The sequence below is a fragment of the Aphelocoma coerulescens genome, chromosome 2 (genome assembly GCF_041296385.1).
Source record: "Aphelocoma coerulescens isolate FSJ_1873_10779 chromosome 2, UR_Acoe_1.0, whole genome shotgun sequence".
In the NCBI taxonomy this organism is placed as follows: domain Eukaryota; kingdom Metazoa; phylum Chordata; class Aves; order Passeriformes; family Corvidae; genus Aphelocoma; species Aphelocoma coerulescens.
Window position 1 is genome coordinate 63027181 of NC_091015.1, and position 24802 is coordinate 63051982.

Sequence of the window (24802 nt, forward strand, 5' to 3'; positions counted from 1 at the left end):
CTGCAAATCAATTCAAAATATAATCTAAAGCAAACTTAGATCTTAAATTTAATTACAGAAATACACATACATAAAAAAGTAATTCACACACACAAAACTCAGAAAAAACCCCAAGCTGCAATGTTAACCTGATCTTTTATTACTGGTCTCCATGTCAAGTTTTACATCCTCCCTCAGGTTAGCAAAAATGCCTATCCCAATCAAAAGGAGGAAGGGATGTCAGGCAGTACATTTACTGTGTTTACATTCACAGCAACAAAAGCTAAGGCATTTTCCATTTGCTTAGTAAAAAGAGATCATGTCAATCCCATAGCTAGACAGTTGAGCACTTGCAAAACATCTTACAGCTGTTAGAGGCAATTGAGAACTGAAGAACCATCTGAAGTGCCCAAAGTAAAAAGATATACACCAAAGTCATATAAATGATACACTCACTAAGCAAAAAAAAACCAGAACTGACAACAGCCCAAACTGAGAAGGGTGTTTTCCCAATAATTCATTTTATAACTAATAAAGTGGCTCAACACATGAAAGACTGAATACAACCTTGGAGTCACGAGTTCCCATCCCTAAGTTTGTGCGTTCACCTATCTCCTTCTGAATGATGAGAAGGTGGGAAAAGCCTACACAAGAAACATACAAAATGGATATCCCTTGTGGCCACACCCAACACACACCTTTTGCCTGTCAGGATTGTGCCTGAGAATCAAGATGTTACATTACCAATTAGTAATCAGTAATGCCATTCTCCAACTTTATCATCAAGCACATCTCATGCATAATGAAGATTGCAAAGTTAAAAACTTCTGATCTTCAGTATACAGACCATGTATCACCCACTCTGCTTTGTATATGCCCAACCCATACAATTATGCTGCCTAAGGTGCCAACTTCCACTGATGGAGAGAAATGCACTTAGAAAATTTGTAACACACTGCTCCAGTGTGTGACACTTCTTTTTCTAATGGTTAGTACAGAAAGAAGAAAACCAATACTATCTATCAAAGCTCTTCCTTGTCTTTAAATTTATAGTCCAAGCTGGCCAGGATAAAACACAGATATAATTTCTTCCATTTTCTTTGAAAATAAAAAGATGTTGAAAATACTGAGACAGACTTTAACATGGGGAACCAGTAATCCTCTCTTTTCCAAACTTTTGCGTATGTCACTTAAAAACATGTAATGCAGCTGAAAATATTGGGACAAAGTTGCACAAACCACGCCATTGCCGGCTTGCAGTCCAATGCTACTATCTTAAAAAGCATCCTTAAATCAAGCTCTGTAAAGTGGGCCCAACACTTACATTACTGTCAGGAAACTGAATGTACTGTATATTAAACTACTGAGATCCAACCAAAAAAAAAAAAAACCCACACTGTCTTAAGTGAAAAAGCAGATGAGTACTATGTCAGGATATGATACACCGCTTTAGAAACAAAATTAACTTCACTCATACTAACTAGAAAAATATGTGACAGCAAAAATGTTCTCATTCCCTACTCTTACAAGTGGGATATCAGCAAGGTTTTCCAAGTCGTATTTCAAAGCTATGGTAAGCATGTAACATACATTAAACATAAGCATGTTCATCGTATGGGCAAAACACCCTGCTTTTAAGCTCTACCCGTTGTAAGATATCACTACCACTTTTCTAACCCTTCCTTGTTAAGCATCCTACTTTTGCATTTGCAACACTTTACTGTGAAAATGACTGAATATCCTCCCACTTGCATTCGTTCCCTGCACAGACTACATTTGGCCGCAACTCAGCTATAAATCCCTATCCCACAATGAACTACTAATTAGAGAAATACAGAATACAGTGCCTAAAAAAACCCACAACTTCCATCTTTACACAGACAAGATATAACAGCAGTCTCATTGTCCTGCCAATGTTTTCAAGAAACTATCAGAACTTACTCAACTATCAAAAATTAGTTCTATTCTAGCATCTCCAGAGAAGCCCGTGTCCTTGTAAATTTTCTGAAAATGTAGTTATTTTAATATGCTGTTAAATAAGAAAAAGAAATTGAATCAAAAGTATTATCAAAAGCACAAATACAGACCTGGACAAAAAAAAAAACATTTGAAAACACACAGTTTGAAGTACAAAAAAAGTAATTTACTATTCAATTCTAAACACGGCACTAAACAGAAAGAAAGAAAATTCATTAATGAGTCATTAAGTATCAAGTCAAGACTCAGTGTGGTCTCATTAGCCAAGTAGGTTAGACCTAATTAAAACTTAGTGCAAGATTCACATACAAAGACTAAACTGGCTGTTGCAGACTGCCAGGATTTTGAGTGGGGCCTGACCACTGAACCTGCACAACTCTCAAGAAACTCTTGCTAGATACTTCCCACTTTTAAACACAATTTTAAAAAAGCATGGCAGTGCTGTATACTCTTTGAGAATTATACTCTCTAAAGATGCTAGGAAAAAAATCCAAACTAATTCCTGCTTGATATCCACCTTCTGAATCATCACATCACCTGGTGTTTCAGCTGGCCATGCAGTACATACAGCATTTTCTACCTGCACTGCTGCTGGGCATGCTGTATAGAAACTCAGGGAGGGAGAGCAGGGAAGAAGGACAGGTACCACATTCCAAGCACTCTCCTAAGCCAAACTATGTAAGAAATTGCCCAGAAGACACTAAAATACCCCCAAAATGATAGGTTTTCAACACCTAGACCTAAAATGAAATGCCTCCAGTGGCAAGATACCATTCCAATATCAGAAGTACCAAGCAACAACACAGCACGATTTTCACTCTGCTTGATTCTCTGGACTAAGAAGGTTGAAGCAATTCAAACAAGACAGACTTAAAACTGAAGGAACCAGAAGAGTAGAAGTCTGCATGTCTTCTATTTGGGGAAGAACACTACCACTATACAAGTCTTGCTTTTCATTCTTTTAATTTACTCTTCTCTTAGCCCTCAAAACACACATGCTCAATCATTAAAAAAGTAACTGAAGAACAATCCAAATAAAACCAAGGCCTAAAATGAAAAACATCTCTTCAGCATTCAGTCTATTATACTCTAATGGTATGAGAAAGTACTAAAAAAAAAAAAAAAGTTAAAAAAACTCACAATTAAGAGCCTCCTATTATTGCTGGCCTCCCTAATCCATGGGTGTCAAGGAGTAAAACATCTGTTGCTCTACAGCAAAACCAGAATCAAGCAATACATTTTTTATCCCACAAAATATTTGCACAGAATGTTTCTATAAGCAAAAGGCATAGCTGAGTTAAATAAGCAACTTCTTATAGTATTTAAATAAAAATTAAAATCCCTCATCATCACAACTTGCAAACATATTTTTTAATGAAGCGTAACTTCAAATCCAGCATAGCAGACTATCACATTAAGAACAGGTCCAGAAAGAGCCACCCTGTTAGCATACATACCTTTGTCCTTCTTGAAGTCCAAAGCATCTTCCTTATCTGTCACTATTTCCTTCATGTTGATAATGCTTTGATGATTAAGCTGTCGAAGAATCTTAATCTCTCGAATAGCTGTAATTGGAAACCCTTCCTTTTCATTATCCAGACGTACTTTCTTCAGTGCTACCATTTCCCCTAAGAGAAAATGTAAATAAACCCATTAAGATTAGCAACCAAAACATGGGATTTAGTATTGACTGGTATGTTTGTTTTTTAAAATCCTGATGCTTGCACCAAGCACTATGCTGAACAGAAATCAGCACCACAGAGAGAAGCAAAACTACAAATGAGAATTTTCAGCTACACACTGTAAGGGCTATCATCCTTCTTCCTCCTGCACAACTCACTCACATATCCCGACATTCTACACCATGTCTACCAGTAAAGAGCGATCATCAGCAGAGGCCTGTGACTGCTCTGGATTTCTTAATACTACATCACCACAGATAAGAACGCATATACCTAGCCAGAAATACTACGCAGTTCAAGATATGAGGCAGATCACTAAAGAGTTCTCAAATTAATTAGCATACTTTCTACAAGCATAAGTGGCACTGCCATTTTTACAGTGAGGAGATTTTTCCCTTATTATTTTACTGCAGGGTGGTCTGGATCAAACTGGATTCTACAAAACGGCAGGAACATGATCCACGCATGATGGAGGATGTCTACAGATTACATATGCTAGTTCAATCATTTTGTTCTTGGAAGTTTATTTGTGTGTCTGGGAAGTTTATTGACAGCCCAGATATCTTTGTTAGTCCTAAAAACTACTTACCCTACTCTAACTTATATGACACACTCACAGTAGATCACATTCCAGCACACACAACCACTTGCTCTGAAAGTCCATTACACAGCTTCTTCTAAGGTATCTCAAAGGACATAATGCCACTCTCCACACAGGATTTGAATCTAAAGCTAACAGATTTGCTTGCTGTATCTGTACAGACCCAGTCAATGCAGAAAGCAACAACTTCTATGGGAGGTTAAGACTGTGACACACAAATAACCTGAAGTTTGCCAAAGAGGCAATATGGTTATGGCAGGATTAAAATGCAAATGTGCAAAGAAGAGAATCCCAGGAGATCCTAACAATGATTTGCAAAGGTTCTCAAGGTAGAGGTAAAAACCTGTGACAGTTCAACTAGAACTAAAGTTTGCAAACTGAGACAAAGACAGGTAAAGAATGAAGAAGGAATTATAATGACACTGCTTATTCTTCAGGAGATCAGAAAGAAGGAACTGAGGTTGGTATGTGGTCCTATGGGATTCAGTTACTGCTGAAGTAGAAAACTGTCCAGCATTCAAAGCATGCACAAATAAGCCAGAAGGGCAAGCAGTCATAGAAAGAACTACTAACTGAGCATAAAACAATCACACAGCATACTGCATATATAAAGAATTTGGATCATCTATTTAGATGTAGTGACAATACTATGTATGCTAGTGGTGACTGCTTGCTCATTTCAGCAGTAGTTTCACAAGAAATTAAAAAATAATGTCACTGTTGTAAAGCCAGTTATACTGCAAGAACCCCCCACATGCAACTCTTCAGGGCTGTGTTGCACAGCAGCAGATTCTCTTCCTACTATGAACTACTGACTACTGGAGTACAAACGACGACCAAGTTTTATGCATAGCTTCTTTCACAGTTACATCCCTTTACAAACTTCATTGCTGTTTGACTGTCATCCTGTCTAGGGTGACATTTAGTTTCCCTAGGATATTTAGCCTCTCTTCTTTACTAGTTCAACTTTATACAGAGCATCAAAACTCAAGAAATAAGAATTAGAATTTAAGACTACTCGGATTGATTTCAGCCAAAGCTTTACAGATAAACAATTTTCCAATGCAGCAAACAGTAATTTCTGATTTAGACAAATGATAGACTTAAAACTAAACACACCAACAACTAAAATCCTTCCAAACATGAGAGGGCAGAATACCACAGATTTTACTTAAACAAAAACCAAAACCATCTTGGTCATGTAAAATTGCAGGATTACATTTACTTTTTTTTAACTTACCTGTATCTTTGTCTCTGGCTTTGTAAACTTGTCCATAAGTGCCTTCACCAATAATACCAATGATATCAAATTTATCCACACAGCGCTTTCCCCAGTCTATTTCTTTTTCTTTCGTTTCACCATGTCGTGGTCCACATATTCTAGAAAGCAACAAACATTTTTAAGACTACAGCTAGTATATCTAGGCATTGTCTTAACTCTGAAGACACCCTCAACACTAACTATTTGAGACATTATTAATTAACTGTCTTATTACCATTAAGTGGCAATAAACCATGACGTTTGAGTCAAGCCACATTAATATTAAAAATATTATTAAAAAGTAGAACTCTTTTGACAAGAATATATTTTAAAGAAACTATTATCATTCCTACTTGCTTGATAAGCTTTAAAAAAAGTTTAATAAACATACTTTGGTCTTCTCTTGCTATGTAACTGAACTGCTGGTTTCTTTTCTTCAGGACTTTTGGGTACCTCAGCTCCTCCAGGCAACTCAGGTGGAAGTGGCAAGTCTGCAAGCAGATGGCGAAGTTTCTTCTCCGTTTCTTTAACTGACTTCACTGAAAGATTCTCTCTCAAACTATTAAAAAAAACCCACAATTTGCTAGTAAGTTGAAGATAGTGGAATATTAGCATAAAAGGAAAACTTATCAGAATTATTTTTTTAAAAAAATACATTCTAGACTGTCAATGCACCAACATTTGAAATCTCTCCTCTTAAAATTTGCAGGACTTGGATAAATGACTCTCAAATAGCTCTTTGGAAGATGCACAGTTAACTACCACAATTCTACAGAACTGTGAAATCAGACCTTTTTGGGCGAAAGCTGAGGTCAGATGACACAGGGAGCCTTACCAGGCCAGACTTCTGCCACAGAAGCTTCTTTCCAAGCTTATGGCCTAGACTATTAAAAACATTTAGAGCTCAGGTGCTGCCAGATATCAGAAGTATAGTGGTAAAACCTGTACTCTGACTTCTCATATAAGAGAGAAGATCTAACTAATCCAGTTCTCTCTAAAACTGGTCTCCATAGATAATGAGCTCCATGCTTACATTAACACTGCAGGGCATTACAAGGCTGTTCACGTCACCTCATTTACAAATTCTAATTGCATACTTCTGCTGAAACACTCCATATTCAACACATTTCTAGTGATCAGCATGCATATCAAGTGGGAAAAAAAAAATCAGATGAAAAAATGACAATGTTTTTCTGACATAGGTTACTGATACCTGATTTTTAACCAACCATAATTAGGTAACAGATACTAACCGTCCATCTCTGTCTTGAGAAAAATCCCCAAACACATGTACAGCAATGTATTCTTTTAACAATTACACAATTATCTTAAGAGATGCTCTTCCCATTCTAATGGGGAAGCATAACTGCTGCAGGACTTTTTTTCTTAAGTACATGGTTCCATTTTATCAGATCTTCTTTTAGTTTAGCTAGATTCATTCAGCTACTGCATTAACTTTAAAGCCACGACCATCTCTAAACTTTATATAATTACATAATTGTTTCTCCCCTACAGCACTCTCATACAGAATTCACTCTTAATTTCTGTCACTGTATTAATAAAACTTAAGTCATGCTTTGAGGGGACATTTTCCAAGTTAGCTGCATTTGCCAAATCACACTATTCATCCTTCTCTGTGAAGGTTTTTCTACAACTTCTTACCTGCTTAGTTTCATAGATAAAGCAGGAACTTCTCTAAATGGAAAGATATTGCCAACTCCCATAATGGAGAATGCATATAATTTTTCTTACTTTTCTTGCAATTAGTAATCCTTACATATGCAAAGCATTCCAGTTTTGCATATGTTTATGCTTCTCTGTGAAAACTGAACGCTTTTATGTCTTTTACCACTTCCCAAACTGCCACTGCCCCATTTTAAAGAAGAATCACAAGGAAGCATAGACTGCCCTCATCACAAACATAATGGTTAACATGCTAAAAAGAATAAACCGCCTTCGTGCAGTGGATGGCAATAAGAAACTCTTGTTTTGAAGTTCATATATTAGTATTTCTCTCATAATTTTTCCCCAAAATTTTCAATACGAATGAAAGCATAACATATGAAAGGCTCTGAAACAGATTTTAAAAGTGGCACATGAAAATAGAGGCAGCCAAGAGCAGCCTTTTTTTTCAGGTCTGCTAAATCACACATCATTGACAACCAGGACAATTTTCCTTTTCAGCTAACCTATACTGTGAGGTTGCAACATTGATGTTCCCTTAGGTTGGTTATTTGTGGGTTTATGAGATTCTTACTGAAGGAACCAGAGAGTTCTGCATAGCATCAAGCTCAAGCCTTCTTTGTTGACAAAATTTCCCCATAGTAATTCTGAGCCCAAGGTAAATACCTTTGCCCTCCTCTGCCCTTAAAAACATTGATCTTCTTCCTTTGATGACTTAAGCTTTATCATGACTTGTAATTTCTGATCCAAAGTTTATAACATCCTATAGGCAAAACTAAGCAAAGCATAAAAGACATTATATTACTTCTCATTAACCTTTCTAATGCAGCTGTTTGCAAGCAGTAGGTTTTTTGTTTTGAAAGGAGAATGAGCCCAGTGCTGAAAGAACCACAACTTAATTGTAGCTTAACTCCTCAGTTTAGCTAACTTAAAACATGTGATCCATTAAAATATAATAATAATAATAATCAGAAGCAATCAGCCAGCTTCAATATGAAATCTCATTTCATATTGTTGCAATTAATACTGCAATGCCAGTCATATTTAGTTAAAACTAGTTAAGACCAGTTTTTAGTTAAAACAGTAAATCTTGCTCACAGTATCAGGATTCTCATTTACCTAGAGAGGATGGCTTTGTCATAAGCATAAATGCAATCATACCTTTGCTACACCATTATTACATTTGCTAGAGTTTAATGCTGAAGGGCAAGAAATGATTTCTTTTTTACTAGTAAAAAAAATATGTAACTGTCTAATACTATGTTAGGTTGTATTTATTTACCAAGGCCTCCTATGCACCCTCAATGTCTAATACAAACCTAAATTACTAGCAAACACAAGAGAAATGTTTACACATCTAGCTAAACATTTCTGGCTTACATGCGAGGTGATTTCTTGCATACATGTGAGAGGCATGCAACACCTTCAGTAAAACCAAAAAACAACTTCTCTAACAGCATAATTTTCCAATACAAATCACAGCACATATTCTCTGCTAGGACTACGAACAGACTTAACATAGTCTAAATTCAGATGACACTTGGAACACAGAAATTAATTTCTTCACTACAGACCAATTTTTACACTTCAAAATTAACACAAATGACAAGCCATGAACCTCACTTCTACCATACATATTCAAAATAATACTGATCTTTGAAATAAAATACACTAAAATAATGCCCAGCTATAAAACAATTGCCTTTCAAAGAGAATCTTTACTTCAAAACCCAGCTAAATAAAGAATTTTTACATATGGCTACTGAATTCAACTTTTCCCCAGAAGTATATGTTCACACCGAACTTGAAATCTTGAATTCTTGAATGCATTCTTTCATTAGTCCCAAAGCTATCATATCCCAGCAATTTTTAAAATATTTCTTTAGTAGACTTTTTATTGAAAGATTCCTCTTAGACCAAATTCTTCTTTTTTCAAGAACTAATTAAATTATTTTTAAGATCAAATTCCTTCACTAATAACCACCAGTTAAACAACTGAAGAGCAATAACAAATTGAATAATGCATAGGCCTGATCCAGCATCTAGTTTTATATTTATTTTCCGAAGGAAATAACAACAACCACTATATAAAAAGGAACAAACAACCCCAAAAGCAAATCTCCATCACAACTCACCTATCAGTTTCTTTATCTTCAGGCAGTGTGGGAGGCAAAGGCAAGGGTGGCAGTGTGGAGGTCGGTAGTGCAACAATTCGATCCTTCTCCTTGGCTACTACACTTGGTGTATTCGGTTTGCTTTTCTCTTTTACAGGGACTGGTGGCTGTTTCGCAACAGCCGATTTATTCTCTTTCACTGCTGCAGGCTTCTGTTTAGTAATTTTGTCTGCAGTTAAATTATTTTCGGCTTTTGTTTCAGGAAGCGAGACCTTTGCTTTTGCCTTGTCGTTTTTCAGATTTGCACTGCTGGTAGGAGAAGGCGTATGCTCAGTTTTGATTTTCTTCAGGTCCTTAACATTGTTCACTTGAGGTGCGCTTACAGCAGTGTCAGTGTTTCCCTTAGTAGGTGTTGAAGTATTGGAAGCTTTTGCACTGGCTTTCGCTGCCTCAGCAGCTCTTGCCTTTTTGTTTTTGTTCAGCTCAGCAGCCAGGCTACTCTTCAGAGTCAATGTACTAGGAGAAATACTTGAATGACGACTTCTGGATCTAGACAATCTGTGTCTGCTACGAGACCTGGAGTGCCTCGATGAATATGGACTTCTGCTTCGAGATTTTGCTGATCTCCTGTTTCAAAAAAGTAAAGATTTACCCAGGTAAAATTAATTCTAGTTGCTTTCCCGGCATATCTACATTTTTGACAAACTACGTATTTTAAACCAACTATTATCACCATGCTCACAGAATAAACAGAAGTCTATGAAATAGGAGAGACCCTGCATTAAAAACATAAAAATCGACAATTAATCAATCAAGATTCTACATCTTTTTGTTAGAAAACATGAAAACTCTTAGGTGTAGTTTCTCCTCTCACAGAACTGCAAAATACAATACTTATATAAGGCAAGAAATGTTCTGCTTTCCTCACTACTTAAGAGATTTTTCTCTTTAAAGAAAATCTCAAAGTATGCAACTTGTACAAACACCTTTAGCGTGCACAGAATTTGAGAAAAACTCAATTGACTACATAGACAGAATTCAACAAAATGAAATTAAAATTACAAGAGAGACAAAAGAAATCTAAACAACACTGAAGCATTAATTGTAGGAACTTCTGAATTTTCACTTTCATAAATATCATTAAAATAAGTTAATTGAGAAAAAAAGGGAATAATAAAGACTGCAATGTAGCCAGCTCAAAGACAGCTTTCCGTTTTTGAAATCCAATTGTACAACTTCAAAAAAACCCAAAACAAACAACTTCTCCCCCTCCCAAATAGCCCAAGTACCCAGTATTTGTTACAGCTATTGACAAACACAACCCACAAATGGGCCTATGCTATAACTACATCTGAATGCAGACACTAATAGAAAGAAAAAGAAAAAATCAAAGCCATCTACAAAATGATAGCACGAAAATTACCTTAGAATGAGGATGGGGAGGGGCAATCTTAAACAACTACTGTACAACAATACCATTTTATATGAATGACTTTTCATTCAAAATTTCAAAGGGATATTCTAATTTGCCTAGTACTAGTTTTGAGTCAGTTCTTCAATAAGAAGTAAAGGGAAAAAAACTAATTGAGCTGAAAGGCATGGAACAAGTAAAGTAGCCTAATCCACTGCTACCACATAGTCATGTTATGAAATAAATTAAATTAAATGTAGGGGTTTTAATCCATTTCACCATACCAAGAATAACAAAGGTATTCACGAGATTTACAAGTATTTTCTTGATTAAAATTTGATGAAAATCTATTTTGCTTATTGTTTGAAGGGGAGGAAAAGCATACTCAGGATTAAAAACATGCAGTATTCATCAGCTGGACAAAGAAAATTGTATCAAGCAATAGCCAAAATAAGACTTCCTGAAGATACAAGAATTTCAGAGTTCAAAAGATAACAGTGTACAGAGGTTGCCAAAACCAAAAGAAACAAAAAACCCAGACCAAACAACTAATCCCAATAAACAAACAAAAAGAATGCCAGCTACAATCCCTATGATCAGGACTACCCATCCCACATCAAATTTAATTTTACTGACAATTAAATCAATTCAGTTTTAATTATCAACACAAGAAATTACATCTCAATGCTTCAACTGAACAAATATTTAATCTAGTACAATAGCGTTTCTTTTGTGTGCAATATTGACTAATTTCTAAAATCACACTCTTTTCTTTTTATAACGCAGGAACTCTTACCCGATAAAAAGTCACTGAGGTCAATCAAAAAGTGGCTGAAAACAATGTGTATGCACACAGTATAGTACAGCACAAGCTTCAAAATTCTACAGGTGAGATTGATCCAAATGGCTAGAAACTCATGAAATTAAAAAAAAATCAAATCTCAGATGAAGATAACTCTTGGAAACTAGCACAGTTCAATTCTATGCCAGGAAGCAGATTTTATAGGATTTTCTGGCACAGCAGGGTAACAATGACAGTAACAATAATAACAACAATAAAATAATAATCCTAAAAGTTTTTTACACTTTAATCAAAAGCCTTTAATTTAAAAAAAAGCCTCACAATTCTCTTCTAACAATTTTCAACTGAAATCTAATGTTTGGTTCAATCAGCAAAGAGGTATTAATGCTCATAAACACCAAATAAAATAATATTGGGCACAAAAACTGCATTAAAAACTTACTTCTGCTCCACTATGAATCTTGTTGCTGAAGTAATTTTTGCCATTATTATTTTGAAAATCTAAGTACTAAATCCCACAGAAATTTTTCAGAGGTTTGGCCAAACAGGAGTAAAAATAAAAAGGTTCAAAGATCCATTATATAGAGTTAAGGTGGTGTAGCAGGATGGGAAAAAACCTAGAAAATACACACACTTTAAATGCTGGACCAGAGCTCTCCTCACACTGCTGTCTCACTTTCGGAGAGGAATTACTATCTCAAACCAGAGGCGTTACTGCTGCAGATCTGCACCCACTCTGGAATCAGTATAATCACATTTCTCCAGCATCAGGCACAAGCTAATAGCCCCCATTAGTCCTAAACTGACTTCTATAAATGGTGCATCATTTGCAAGGATGTCACTGACCTGTCTTGGAAAAAATTTCCTTGCACATCTTGTTCATAAATCAGCTATTTCAAACTGATACTCTCACCAATTACCTGTAGAACACAACCTCCATCCCAAGTACTTCACTGCAACCGGTACTACACTTAAAACATGTCCTAAAAGGTCCCAAAATTAGCCCTATTTCTTTCATAAGTATGATTTGGGGTTTCTTGTTTGTTTTCCTCAGTACCTAACAAAGACAGTAATCATATAACTAACAGAAATACAGACATAATTTCACATGCGCTACAAAAGAGAAGCAGCAGCTTAAAACAACACAGTTGGTGAGACACCAGGCCTGATTTTAAGACTAGTTCTGTTCCATTTTGGTACAAAATAAAACAGCTTCATTTAGCTCACTACTAAGGATAAAATGAAAAAAATCTGTTCAAGTCAGTGACAGCAAATTTGATCATCTGATCAGCGACCATAACTAAGTAAGGAAGAGGCAGTTTTGAAAACCTAGGGCAAAAATAACCTGAACTTCTATACTTTCTTCAGAAACAAACAAGAATTGACAGTGGATTGATGTCTGTACTTTAGCAATACTAGTCAAGAGAGTTTGGGACATGAACATGAAATTTATGCAAGCTCAGCTAAAAAAACCCCAAACCCAACCATCATCCATCCTGGGTTTCATACTCCACATGACAACTGCGTAACTTTTTCATGTGGGAGACAGCAGATACGCATGCACGCAAATATTTAAGTTTCAGTCCCAGTACCTATTACGGCCCCTACTAGCAGGTCAAAATGATAACAGTCTAGTTATGAAATGTTGACTGATTATAATCTCTGCACTGGTTTAATTTTTCCAGGAATTTTTCATTATATATGTCAGAAAAAACTATTCTATTACCTATATATAGTACCTCTAGCATCCCAAAAGCCTTAGCAAGAATTCCTTGCTGTACCTGAACCACTGAGCTAGACTCTAGAGAATACAGCAAAAACATTAACATTTTCAGCTAAACAGACAAATCCTGAATTTTAAGTAAAAAGCAGATTTGTTGAAGTGCTAGTTATTCAACTTACAATGATAAAATCTGCTGTTTTCATAAGCCTAATAATCATTTCAAACACTCAACTATAACCTTCTTTCATCTGTGTAGTTCAGAAGTCCCAGCAGACCAGACAACTTATGTACAAGTTTTCACCTATAAAAATAGCACAAACCCAAAAATACGGAGACATTTACAAGCTTTCCTTCAAAAGCTTATACAGCACTCAGAGTGGAGAAATATTGCCTTATACATAATAAAACCAGCCAGCTCACTCTGTTCAGACCTAACATTTGACATAAAAGATGAAGTCACAGCAGCACAGAAATGGGCTCTCACAGCAGCACAGAAATGGGCTCACACAACAGCCAGTGTCTGCCGGTTAACAGGACACTGACCACTTAGTGAGAACCTGAAAAAACACCAGGAGAGGCATCTGAAGTACACAGTCTAAATCTTCCAGCAGGACTCTAGTAAATGTGCGTGCATGCATACACATATATATAAAATGTGACATTATCTGACATTTGACACCTATTTCAGATGTAGTCAGCACCTTGTTTTTAACACAGTAAAAAGGAACAAAAGAACAGTGGCTGCAACTGCACAGACCTGCACTGCAAACAGCAAATGCACTGAACAATGCAATTTCAAATTTCTCTTCCTGAAGTAAGGCAAGATCAGGAAGTTTACTAAACCTAAAGGCCACATTTCACTCTCTTAAGCAAAAGCACCAGCATGTGCTGGTAACACACAAGGGGAGAGGCTACTAAGAAGCCTAAGTTACTAAGAAGGTAACTTTCCTTCTATGCTTCTCACTGTTTGCATCCTGAAGTTCTGCCCCATTTATGAGCACCTTTGCCACTAAATGCAGTAACAGTCTTCTGTCAGCATCTTGAATTCAATTCACAGAAGTATAGATCCCTACAGAGAGGACAACTGCCACACTTTATGATACTTGTAAAATCCCTTCTGAGCCATATACAGATTTCAGTATGTTTTTATATACAGAGAGGAGAAAAAAGAACACTAACGTGCCTGAAGACTGTAAGTATCAGTAGGATAAGCTCTAAAGCTGCTTTGTTTCTTCCCTAGAGATGGCAACAAAGAAGCCTGGGAGCACAACTAGATTAGCTGCAAAGGGACATGGAAGAAATTACAATTTAGCTAGAGGTATAAAATAAAAGCAAAAAAACCCCAAACCGTTAAGACATTATCTACAAACCATGTAGACAGATTTAAAGAAGGTGATAGAAGAAGAAAGCACTTGTAAGAAAGTCACCCTTCCAAACCAAAACTCTACTTTTCAGAACAAGAAAAAGAGTGCCTTTTTTTCTCACCCTTCAAGCACAGGAAAAAAAAGTTGGTTTAGGTATCACTGTTCTTTCTTTTTCATTTTATGGTTTTGCCTAGTACCCAACATTTCTTAAAACAAACAGGTATTCATTGTTTCTCTGCTTCATACAATGTACTTGGTCACGTTATAAAAAACTACTTAAGAGATCAAAATGTTATGAATTACAGGTTTCAAAACTGTTACAATATTTCTCCTTCCTGATAGGCAACATTCTACAGCACTTCACTGGCTCAGTAATATATTACCAAACAGTAAATTTACTTATTAATTTAACAAAGAAAAAAGTCTACTGATATAATACCACTTACATTTTCGATCAGAGAATGGAAGAACTTCAAATAGTAGCTTAGACTGCTATCGTTTACTATCTTGATATTTGAAACCAGAGAGGAAAGAAAACTGTTACCCATGTCAGATTTCCAGGAATATGTTCCATTCATCTTACACAGTTTTTCTTGCCGTGCTACTTTTCTAGGTGTTTCTTTCTGTCCCCTTTCAATACCCCCTTAATAAAAAAAAAAAGGTACATTCTATTGACAAATCAGAATGATCATGTCTTACCTTCTCATGTTTCTAAACTTGAAAACCTCTTTTCTTCTTAACTGCTTTAAGAGCAAGCTAAATCCATCATGATGGTGGCCAGCTACATATTACCTAACTGCAACCAATTTTACAGTTGAAATACATAAGTATCTGTGAGCTGAACAAGCGAACTTTGTCAGTAACTTTTTGATAAGGCATAACACAAAGAGATTAAAGAGAATACGAAGGCAAAACCAAGAAACTAACACTCCAAAGGAGGTTAAAACAAACACTGTAGCCCAGCTCTTTCTTTAACTGGCAGGTAATGCTGGACTACTGACCAAGCACTGACATCCTTCCCTGCACAGCAAGGTCATAGTGTATTTGAAAAGAGAGACCTAAATTGAATCAACTGGCTTCACTGCAAACCTTCCAAGACAGATACAATCCCTTGGTAACATAAACCACCTTGACAAAACATTTTAGTTCATAGTACAGCTTTTCCATGTTGCTCTAGCAGGCAAACATACAGTTCATTTCTTTAAGCCATTACAGTAGTAGTACTCTTTCACTTGATACCTTATTCATTCATTTCATTTATTTCCTCTAGCCCCTAGTTCAAGGTTACATTCTATGCAACTCTGCAACCAACCACCTACTCAGCTGCTTTGTATATGAAAACTACATAACCTGCCTTACTGATTCAAACTGCAAATCTTTAAAAGGATCTCCAATACATACTGGAAAGTTCTGAGCTTGGCTTTTATCTGTTTTTTGAGCCTGTTTTATAACCCTCTATTTTCAAATGAGAACTTGGCCTACAAAGAAATTAACCAGCAAAAGGTCAAGTCAACTCAAAATCCGTATTCTAAACACATTTGAAGTTAATTTTTTCAACTGAAATTTCCTTTATCAAATAAGGAAAGAAGCAGCAGCAACAAGGAAAGGGAAAGTTACATGAGCAAAACACAAAGGCCAGCAACGTGCACTGGAAAAATTAGCAACTCCAAACAGTGAAAACCTAGAGTGGTCCACTTAAAATTCTACAAAATACAGTTTTACTAAACAAAATTAGAGAGCTTTAAATTAAAAAAAAAAATCTATTTTCACTAATCAGGATGGGGGGCAAAGTCAAACTCTCTCTTAATCCTTTAAATTCAAAAGCAGTAGAATTACTGGAATCAAAGTTCTTTTTGTATCAGTTTATGGTACCGTACTTTATTTACTAGCTGAATATATATTTTACCATTTTCCTATGCTTGTTGTGATTTTGCACATAAATGATCCGTATTTTGCAGAGCCTCACTAATACAGACTAGCTACCAATACAGACTGAGATGACTCTACAGTACCAAAAAAAAAAAAAAAAGAAATCTTGTCTCTTTCCTATAAGCAACATCCATGCACATAGTAGTACTATGCTAGTAGTGCCCTACCCACTTTTATCTAAGCATATAGGTAGGTGTATCCATATTTGGAAAAATGCAATTACTCATCTATACTGCTAACTGAATTAAATGTGTGATCACGTAACATATGACCTGATTCAAGTTACAAAAAATAGTTCTCTGGAAACTAGTTTAGCATGAAATTGTAGGAAGCAAGAGACTGTGTCTGCTTATTTTGTCAACCATGGGGTTTGGTTGAGAAATTTTTTTTAACCTAGTCATTTTACCAGTAGAGAAATAAATACCTCGTACTTTTGGAAGAATTTCCATTTTGAAAATATGCATGTGCTACTTTAGAACAGCTGTGTTACTCTATACACAAGGAAATAGAGTAATACAAATCCACCAGCAGCAAGTGAAGATGATTTGTCCAACAAGTGAATACAGCTCAATCAGTTTATCCAAAACACAAATTTTTCCTGCTATTATAATGGAAAAGGCAATTAGTCTACCATTCAAAGAGAAATCACCAACTATGGAACACATATCCAGTGTCTTTGCTTCCCCTCAGAACCCACAGCCAAACAACATCACCTAAAAACAGCAAAGTCAGTACTGCAGTTCAAATCTCACAGCAATGCACTGTTGCTGCTTCAGACGAGCAAAGCTGACTTCACTTGTTTCTCTTCAGCTGTTTACGAGAAGTTTCTCCCTAAGTAGCTCAGACACCTAGATTAAAAAATCACCACTAGACACATGGGCTTTCCAATCATGCTAGAACTGCTTCGTAATAATTTTCTACATACCCAAATAACTGGGTAATTCACGTAACATTACAGAAGACATAAAACAAAAAGAGCAAAAAGACCTGCAGGCTGAAATACTCAGTCACATACAAAGTTCCTACTGTCTGAACATCATTACAGCTGGATATAAGCCCAGAATTAAGCCTTTAAATCATCCAGATGAAGAACACAGGTGCTGTAAGAAGCTGTTGCCTTCATGAAACTGTAATAGTCTATCAAGTCTAAGGCCACTGTATCATTATCAAACAGGACAGCAAAAACGTTCAGCATTTTGGTTGCAGTACTACAAAGTCAAGCAAAAAGTGATTATGACATAGTTTTGAATGGTTAAAAAAAAAAGTATAAACCCCTTTCTTTCTACTTCCCCACTGCCATTGCAATACACATGATGATCAACAGCTGTATGGAAGGAAAAAACCACTGGCTTTCATTTCTCCACAACAGGTAAACATTATGAACAACTGATTTTATCTTCACACTTTAAGTTTCTTTTGTTTTCTAAGAAAGTGGCATTTTTGCAATGAATGTCCCATTAGGACAGACACTTCTTTCTACTTGTAGAAACCTCTCCTTTTCACTCAGCCATTCCAATCCCTTTCCTGTAAACCTGATAGTCTGCATTTATTTGTCTGTAAGCAGTTAAAAACTGAATGCAAATTACAATTGAACTATAGGGAGGAAGAAAGGCACGGAGTCACAAAGCTAACTCCTAGAAACAGACCTGTAGGCTCAAGAAAGACTTACCACAGAGAGAATATCAAAATCAGGAGATTTAAACTCTCATGCTTCAAATCACAGGTCCACTACCAACAGAAAAAAACCCCACTCCTATAAAACTCTACTACAGTCCGATCAGTCAGTGCATAAGACAGAACCTTGAACTGGGCTGTCAATCTGACTATTCCTAAACACTGAGTTATTCCTAATTGCAAACCTCACATACGTAATTCTATGCATCATTACTAGCTTTCTTATCCCAGGATAAAAGCCACTACAGAAAATAATCTGATTCCTAGGGCGTTTAAATCTATGCACATAATAATTCCTGCTATGCTATTATTCAAATAATTTTGAAAGTATATTTTAACCACTTGTAACAGACTCTCACAGAAGAACAGCATGATGTTTTCAGAGCAATTACAGTGTTTCCTCTTGAAACACCCTATTGCTTACAAAATTATTCCCTACAACCACACCTCTAGAGAATCACTATTTTTATCCCGAGGCACTTTGGCTTTATCTCTCTGCACAAAGTAGGACACAGCTTTGTTACTTTCCTCTTTAAACAGCATTTGATGCACACCCAGGAGAGAGGACTCTACCAAGAGCCAGTGAAACACAGAACAGCTTCATCATGTTCCCTGGATACACTACAGCACACCCCAAAGGGTGATCAAAACAAAGTGCTTATTAAAAACACCAGAGAACAGTTCTCAGGCAACCCACCAGGTAATGCCTTGTACACAAAATTCTTGCCAGTGGAATAGCACATTGCTGGATACATTTAAAATTAAAGTCCGATGTGAATTTAAGCAGGTCTATAAACAATGAGGCAATACTAAGATTCCAATACAGAAAATAAAAATCTTCAGTTATAAACACATACTAAGCAAATACTTTTAAATTTCCAGTGTACTTTTCCATAGCTTAAAATATTCCGAAGTGCTTTAATTCCACAACACGGTTTGCACTTGATTAGAAAGATACAGCCCACACTTCCTCTCCATATAAAATGCAAAATATCACACAGTGCTGACCCTTACACCCTGCACTCCCACTAACACTGAAAAAAAAATTATCTGCAAGAACACATTAACTATATACACGGGCACAACTTTACTAGGAAAAGAGCCTATGCTTTTTAATAGGTTATGTAAAGCACAAGACAATTTATCAAAACTTGACACTGACTCAATTTTCTAGGATAATAGAAAGCCCAAGTCCTTCTATACACCTTTAAAAAGAACAAGAAAACACTTGCAAACACAAATTGCCTGCCAGCTTGTTTTCTCTTTACATTAGCACAAGTTAAATCAAACCCAAATATATTCAATATGCATCCTATTTTACCCGGGAACAAGATACATAAAAATATATCACAGAACGTCTGTACTTTGTAAGCAAAGATTTAAAAATCAAAATTGGTCCTTCAGAAAACCTGTCCTCCAAGGAGCATCTTCCTTCAGTCACTCTCATCTGAAAATGTTCTCGTGCCCATTTAAAAGCCTTTTTCCAGCCAGGTGGTCTCCCACGGAGAAAAACTAGCCGCAGAAGTGTTAAACACCCGCACCTCCCTTTCTACCCCCCAGGGAAATAGAGACAAGACAGGAAGATCTTTGTACTTGTCTCTCTCCCTCTCCCCCCCCACCCCCAAGCCTTCTGGCAGCAAAGCAGCGAGAGGGAGGGATTGCTGCTGGATGTAAACCTCTACGGCCTCTCCTGCATTCCTGCCCCAGCCATTACGTCCCTCCTCCACACACCATGCCCCCTCCCCATCCCACCTTCGCCCCTGGGCCCGGACTCACCGGATAACGGGGCTGTAGGGGCTCCGCGACCGGCGCCAGCTGCTGTAGGGGCTAGGCGACACATCCCCACCGCGCTCGTACGAGCTGTGCCGGCTGTAGCTGGGGGATCGGCGGCGGCTGTACGGGCTGAGTGGCGAGCGGGCACCCACCGGGCTGAGCGACTTGCGGCTGCGCTGGCTCTGCGAGGAGCGGTGCAGAGGAGGGCTGTCATCCCGGCCAGGGCTGGGCGACGAGCGCTGCCGCCGGTACGCCTTGGGCTCGGGCTTGTCGTCCCGGTAAGCTTTCGGAGGGTCCTTATAAGCCGACGGCGGCTCTTTGGCCGCTTTAGTCCGGCTCCGGTGCGATTTGCTCTCCCGGTCTTTCCTGCCGCTGCTGGGCGAGGCGAGGGAGCCCTTCCTACGGCCGTCGCTGCCACCGCCGCTGCTACTGCTCTTGAGTCCCTCCCGGTCTTGGCTCCCGGTGTGGTTGTGGCGGCTGCGGGATTTGGAGGACGAGGAGGGCTCGGATGCCCCGCGGCCCGGTGCCGCCGCCCCCTCCTGCAGCGCCTTTTCCTCTCCCCGCCGGCGATGCTCTCGGTGCCGCTCCTTGGAGCGCCCGCTGCTGCTGCGGTGCTCCCGACGGGACCGGCCGCTTCGCTCCGCCTCGCCCCTCTGCCGCTGGGCCCCACCGCCCGAGGAGGAGCCCGGGCTGCCTCCCCCGCTGCCCCCGCCGGCCGCGCCGCCGCCCAACAGTCCCTCGGACTGGGAGCTCACGTCGTCGTACTCCTCCACCAGCGTGCTCAACCCGCCGCTGCCGCGCCGCTTCTCCGCCTCCTGCGTGCCCCCGCCGCCGCCGCCGCGGCCCCGCCGCCGCTTGTGCCGGGAGCCTGAGCGCCGCTTGCCTCGCGGTCGCTTCCGCTCCCCGCCGTCCCCGCAACAGGAGGAGGCGCCGGTGGCCGCCAGGAAGAGCAGGGACTGTGGCGGCAGCGGCGGCTGCAGCAGCGGGGGCTGCAGGAGCGGCGGCTGCAGGAGCGGGAACAGCAGCGGGTGCGGGGCCGGCGGCGGCGGGGGCGGCTGAGGCTGGGCCGCGAAGCGCTTCCGTCTCCGGTGGTGTAGCCGCTTCTTGTCGGCCGCCGCCTCCACCGCCGCGCTGCCGCCGCCGCTGCCCCAGCCCCGGCTGCCCCCACTCCCGCCGGCCGCCGCGTCCGAGGTGCTCGGCATCGAGCTCGCTCACGGCCGAGGGCGCGGCCCAGGGAACCCGCCGCCACCGCCGCGCTCAGGGCGCCATGGGGACCCGGCGGCGCCGTGCACACGCACCGGGACGGACACCCACGGGCTGCGCCGGGTCCTCGCTCGCTCCCGCACCGCCCGCCCGCCTCACATGGGGCCTCACCGATACATACGGGGTCGGGCTGGGGCCGGGGCTGGGCGCGCTGCCCGATGCGGCGGCGGCGGCGGAGCGGCACCGGCAGCGTCCTGCAGGCCTGCGCGGCCTCTCCCGCAATACGGAAGTGTCTCCCGGCGGCGGCGGCTCCTCCTCACTTCATTCTGGGCCGGGATCGCTGCCGCGCAGGGACACAGACACCGGGCACGGGCCTCCTCCACGCCTTTCCTCAGCCGCTCTCGGCAGGGCGGCTGGGTCAGGCCAGGCCGGGCCGCCCCCGGGCGAGGTGTCCGGGGCCCTGCGCGGCTCCAGTCCCTGTTCTCCTGCCCGGCGGGGGCCGCACGTGTCCGGGCTGCTCCCGCGCCACCGGTACCCGGGAGTGCTCTCGCGGCCTCAGCGCCGCCGCGCGCGGGTGACACACGCACCGGGGGGGACACGGACGCGGCCCGGCGGCGCGCGGCGCATGCGCGTCGCCGGAAGCGGGGGGCTGGGGGGGGAGGGCGAACGCGCCCTGCCAATCGCGCTCGGCGCCGCCGCCTTCGCCCGCATGCCCGAGAGCCGCCCTGCTCTCGCGGGACTTCACCCCTCCCTCCCCCGTCCGCGGCGGCTCTCGCGGTACTGCGGTTCTCGCGGTAACTGCGCCGCAGGCCCCGCGGGAGGGGGCGGTGCTGGGCGAGGGCAGCAAAGATGGCGCTCGGCGAGAGGCCGGGAACGTGAACGAGGCCCGAGCTAGAGGTGCTTGGCCCGCTGGCCACTCTCCTTGTCTCTCGCCCGGCGCTCTCTGGAGGCAACGGACAGAAACCAAGGTACAGGAAGTTCCACCTGAATACGAGGAAGAACTTTTTTACTGTGTGGGTGACCGAGCAGCAAAATAGGCTGCCCAGAGAGGGTGTGGAGTGTCCCTCACTGGAGATGCTCCGGAACTATCTGGACGCAATCCTGTGCAGTGTGCTCTAGGATGACCCCGCTTGAGCAGGGAGGTTGGACCAGATGACCCACTGCGGTGCCTGTCCACCTCACCCATTCTGGGAGCTGGAGCAGTGGGGGCGCCGCGTCAGGCTCTGGGAGGTGGTGTAGGAAGCCCGCCGGTCCTCAGGTGGTTTTCCCTGCTTTTATTGTACGTAGGCCGTGGTTACTGACTGGGGGGCATGAGAGAAAACCGCTTCAATTAAAACACGTGAGTTACTCTGAAACAGTGAAGTGAAGCCACTTCACTTCTTCATGAAAAGTTTTGGGGTTTTTTTTGCTGTCTTACACTACTGAAACTAAGTACGACTTAGGATATTTTTTATTTCCTTCCAAACTTACTGATTTCTGATTTCATACTCGAATGAAAGACTCAAGCTCTTTTTCCTTTTTCTGCCTACTCTGTCCTTTTGTCTTTTCATGGTTTTATTGAATTTCATGACTGGAGCTGCAACTGCTGACTGTGCCTCAACTCGGCTTCTTGGGCTGAGTATCTTCCATTAGGTACATCTGCTATACCATCTTGAATGTTGTGAGGGCTTTAAAAACAGAATCTATTGTCTTTCCATAGGGATTTGATAGTTTTCTGGCCACCTTGCTATCTAATTGTTGTTAGCTAGCTTATCTACTGGTTACATTATTTTGTAAAACACAATGCGAAAATAAAAAACCAAAACAAAGGACCCCACCTGTTTTTCACTGTTGTATTTCGGCTTTTTGAATCACTCTAATTGTTTCCTCTCCTTTTCTAAACCCAAGCAAAAATATTCCTCCTGTCCAGGTGCTGTGTGTCATGTGCTATCCAGCAAATCTCCTTTCACAAGTGTGTTCCAGTACTTCACCCAACTCACATTTCTTCTAAACATTGTCATCAAAGCATTCATTACGTATTTCTCTAGTTGTACACACACACAGAGGCATGTGCACTTTCCTTCAGGCTTCCTCTTACAATGTGAGTTACTTGGAGAACAACCAAGTCACTTTTTTTGTATTCTCTAAACAATGTGCCATAGGACGGTGAAGGAAGAAGCCTGATGTGCTGGCCCACCTGCCATTTCAGGAGCAAAAGTCCCTGTCCAAGAAGGATTACTCTAACCTAGGCAGTGATTGCATTCATACTTTGTGAAATTGTGGGTTTTTATCAGCATGCTGTGCCTTATGGAAATACTGTGCATCTCCCTGCTATTCTGAATAGCTTTTCTTTCCATGGTGGTCTGGAGGCTGCTCTCGGCTTTGCTGACATCCTTTGTGGCTTACCTTGTATGTGAATATTCAGCAACTATGAAGAGCTTCTCCAGGGTTGTGGCAGCACACTCAGCAAAGCCAGTGCACCATCAGGCGTCTGGCACATTGGAAAAAAAATAAAAACAAAACCCAGAAAGACAACAACTCTACATCACAGAGGCAGTTGTAGAGACCATGTTTAATCATACAGGGCAGATCTGGACAAAGCAACACAGACTGCAACTTCTAATTTACTCCCAAGCATTACCTGGCATTTCTGGAGGAGGGATGTGTTATTTGAAAGAGTTGCATCATTAGCAGTAGAATGCTGCTGTTTCTGCATCTGGAGCGAGCCTCATGACTTGTCAGAGAAGCTTAACTAGAAGCTAAGCTGCTAATGACGGCAAGTTTACTCTGGAAATGAGCTACACCAGGTTGTAGGGGGATATGCCAATAGCAATCATGTCAGCTGACAGGTGATGGCAGCATAGGATTTGACCGTAGAAACCTATCCATAGATTCCTGACATAACAAAGCAGACCTGAAACAGATTCCCTACAGAGAATAAAATCCTTCAGAAGCATTGAAGACATTGATGGCATAGTGCCAACTCTTGGATTCACAAAAAGCCGGAAAATTCAAGATGCATTACAGCTTGTTTCCACAAGGCTTAGTCTGGAAGAGCAAATAGCAGGGAGAGGAGTACCAGGTTCGGTTTTGGCAGTGGCACCTCCAGTGGTGTGAGAACCATTACTCTGTAAAGATGGTTGTTCGACAACAAGCTGAAACCTTGTGCTATAGGAATGTTGGTTGCAGGTATCTCATATCTTGCAAGGTATTACTGTATGGTCAGCACATGAAAACAGTAGTAAACACAGAAAAACACACCTAGAAAGTTGCAGCCAAAATGCTATCATCTCCAAAAGTATTTTCATGCCAGCTCTAGAAATTGAGCCCTTGGAAAAGCACTTCCCTACCACCCATCCCATGGAAGAAACTTGGACTTACATAATTTAATTTTATTTAAGAAAAAAACCCCCTCAACTCATATTCTGGTTTTTATTCAAATATTTTTTTGTATCTGCACATTAGGCACATTAAGTCTGTTCTGAGCAACTGGTCATGGGTAAGGAGGAGGCTGTGCTACATGTCATGGGCAACGTTACCACTTCTTTTTTTGTTAAGGCTTTTGTACTTTCTTCCCTTTTTTTAAAGTTTCTGTGTCCTGTCTTTGCCACCATGTGTAAAAAGACTTTAGCAACAACCTTCTGGTG

General features: G+C 40.6%; 1 protein-coding gene across 3 annotated transcripts in view; it reads right to left on the reverse strand.

The window, feature by feature from the left end:
• CDK13 (cyclin dependent kinase 13) overlaps positions 1 to 21792 on the reverse strand; it is a 44810-nt gene extending 23018 nt beyond the window's left edge. For all 3 annotated transcript variants that reach the window (XM_069007792.1, XM_069007793.1, XM_069007791.1), the window contains exons 1-5: positions 19977 to 21792; positions 9319 to 9924; positions 5892 to 6059; positions 5480 to 5619; positions 3414 to 3584 (exon numbers count right to left, since the gene is read on the reverse strand). In XM_069007792.1, the coding sequence (XP_068863893.1) occupies positions 3414 to 3584; positions 5480 to 5619; positions 5892 to 6059; positions 9319 to 9924; positions 19977 to 21175 (2284 nt within the window). In that variant the 5' untranslated portion in view covers positions 21176 to 21792. The remainder of the gene's footprint in view (positions 1 to 3413; positions 3585 to 5479; positions 5620 to 5891; positions 6060 to 9318; positions 9925 to 19976) is intronic.
• Between the last annotated feature and the right edge of the window lie 3010 nt (positions 21793 to 24802).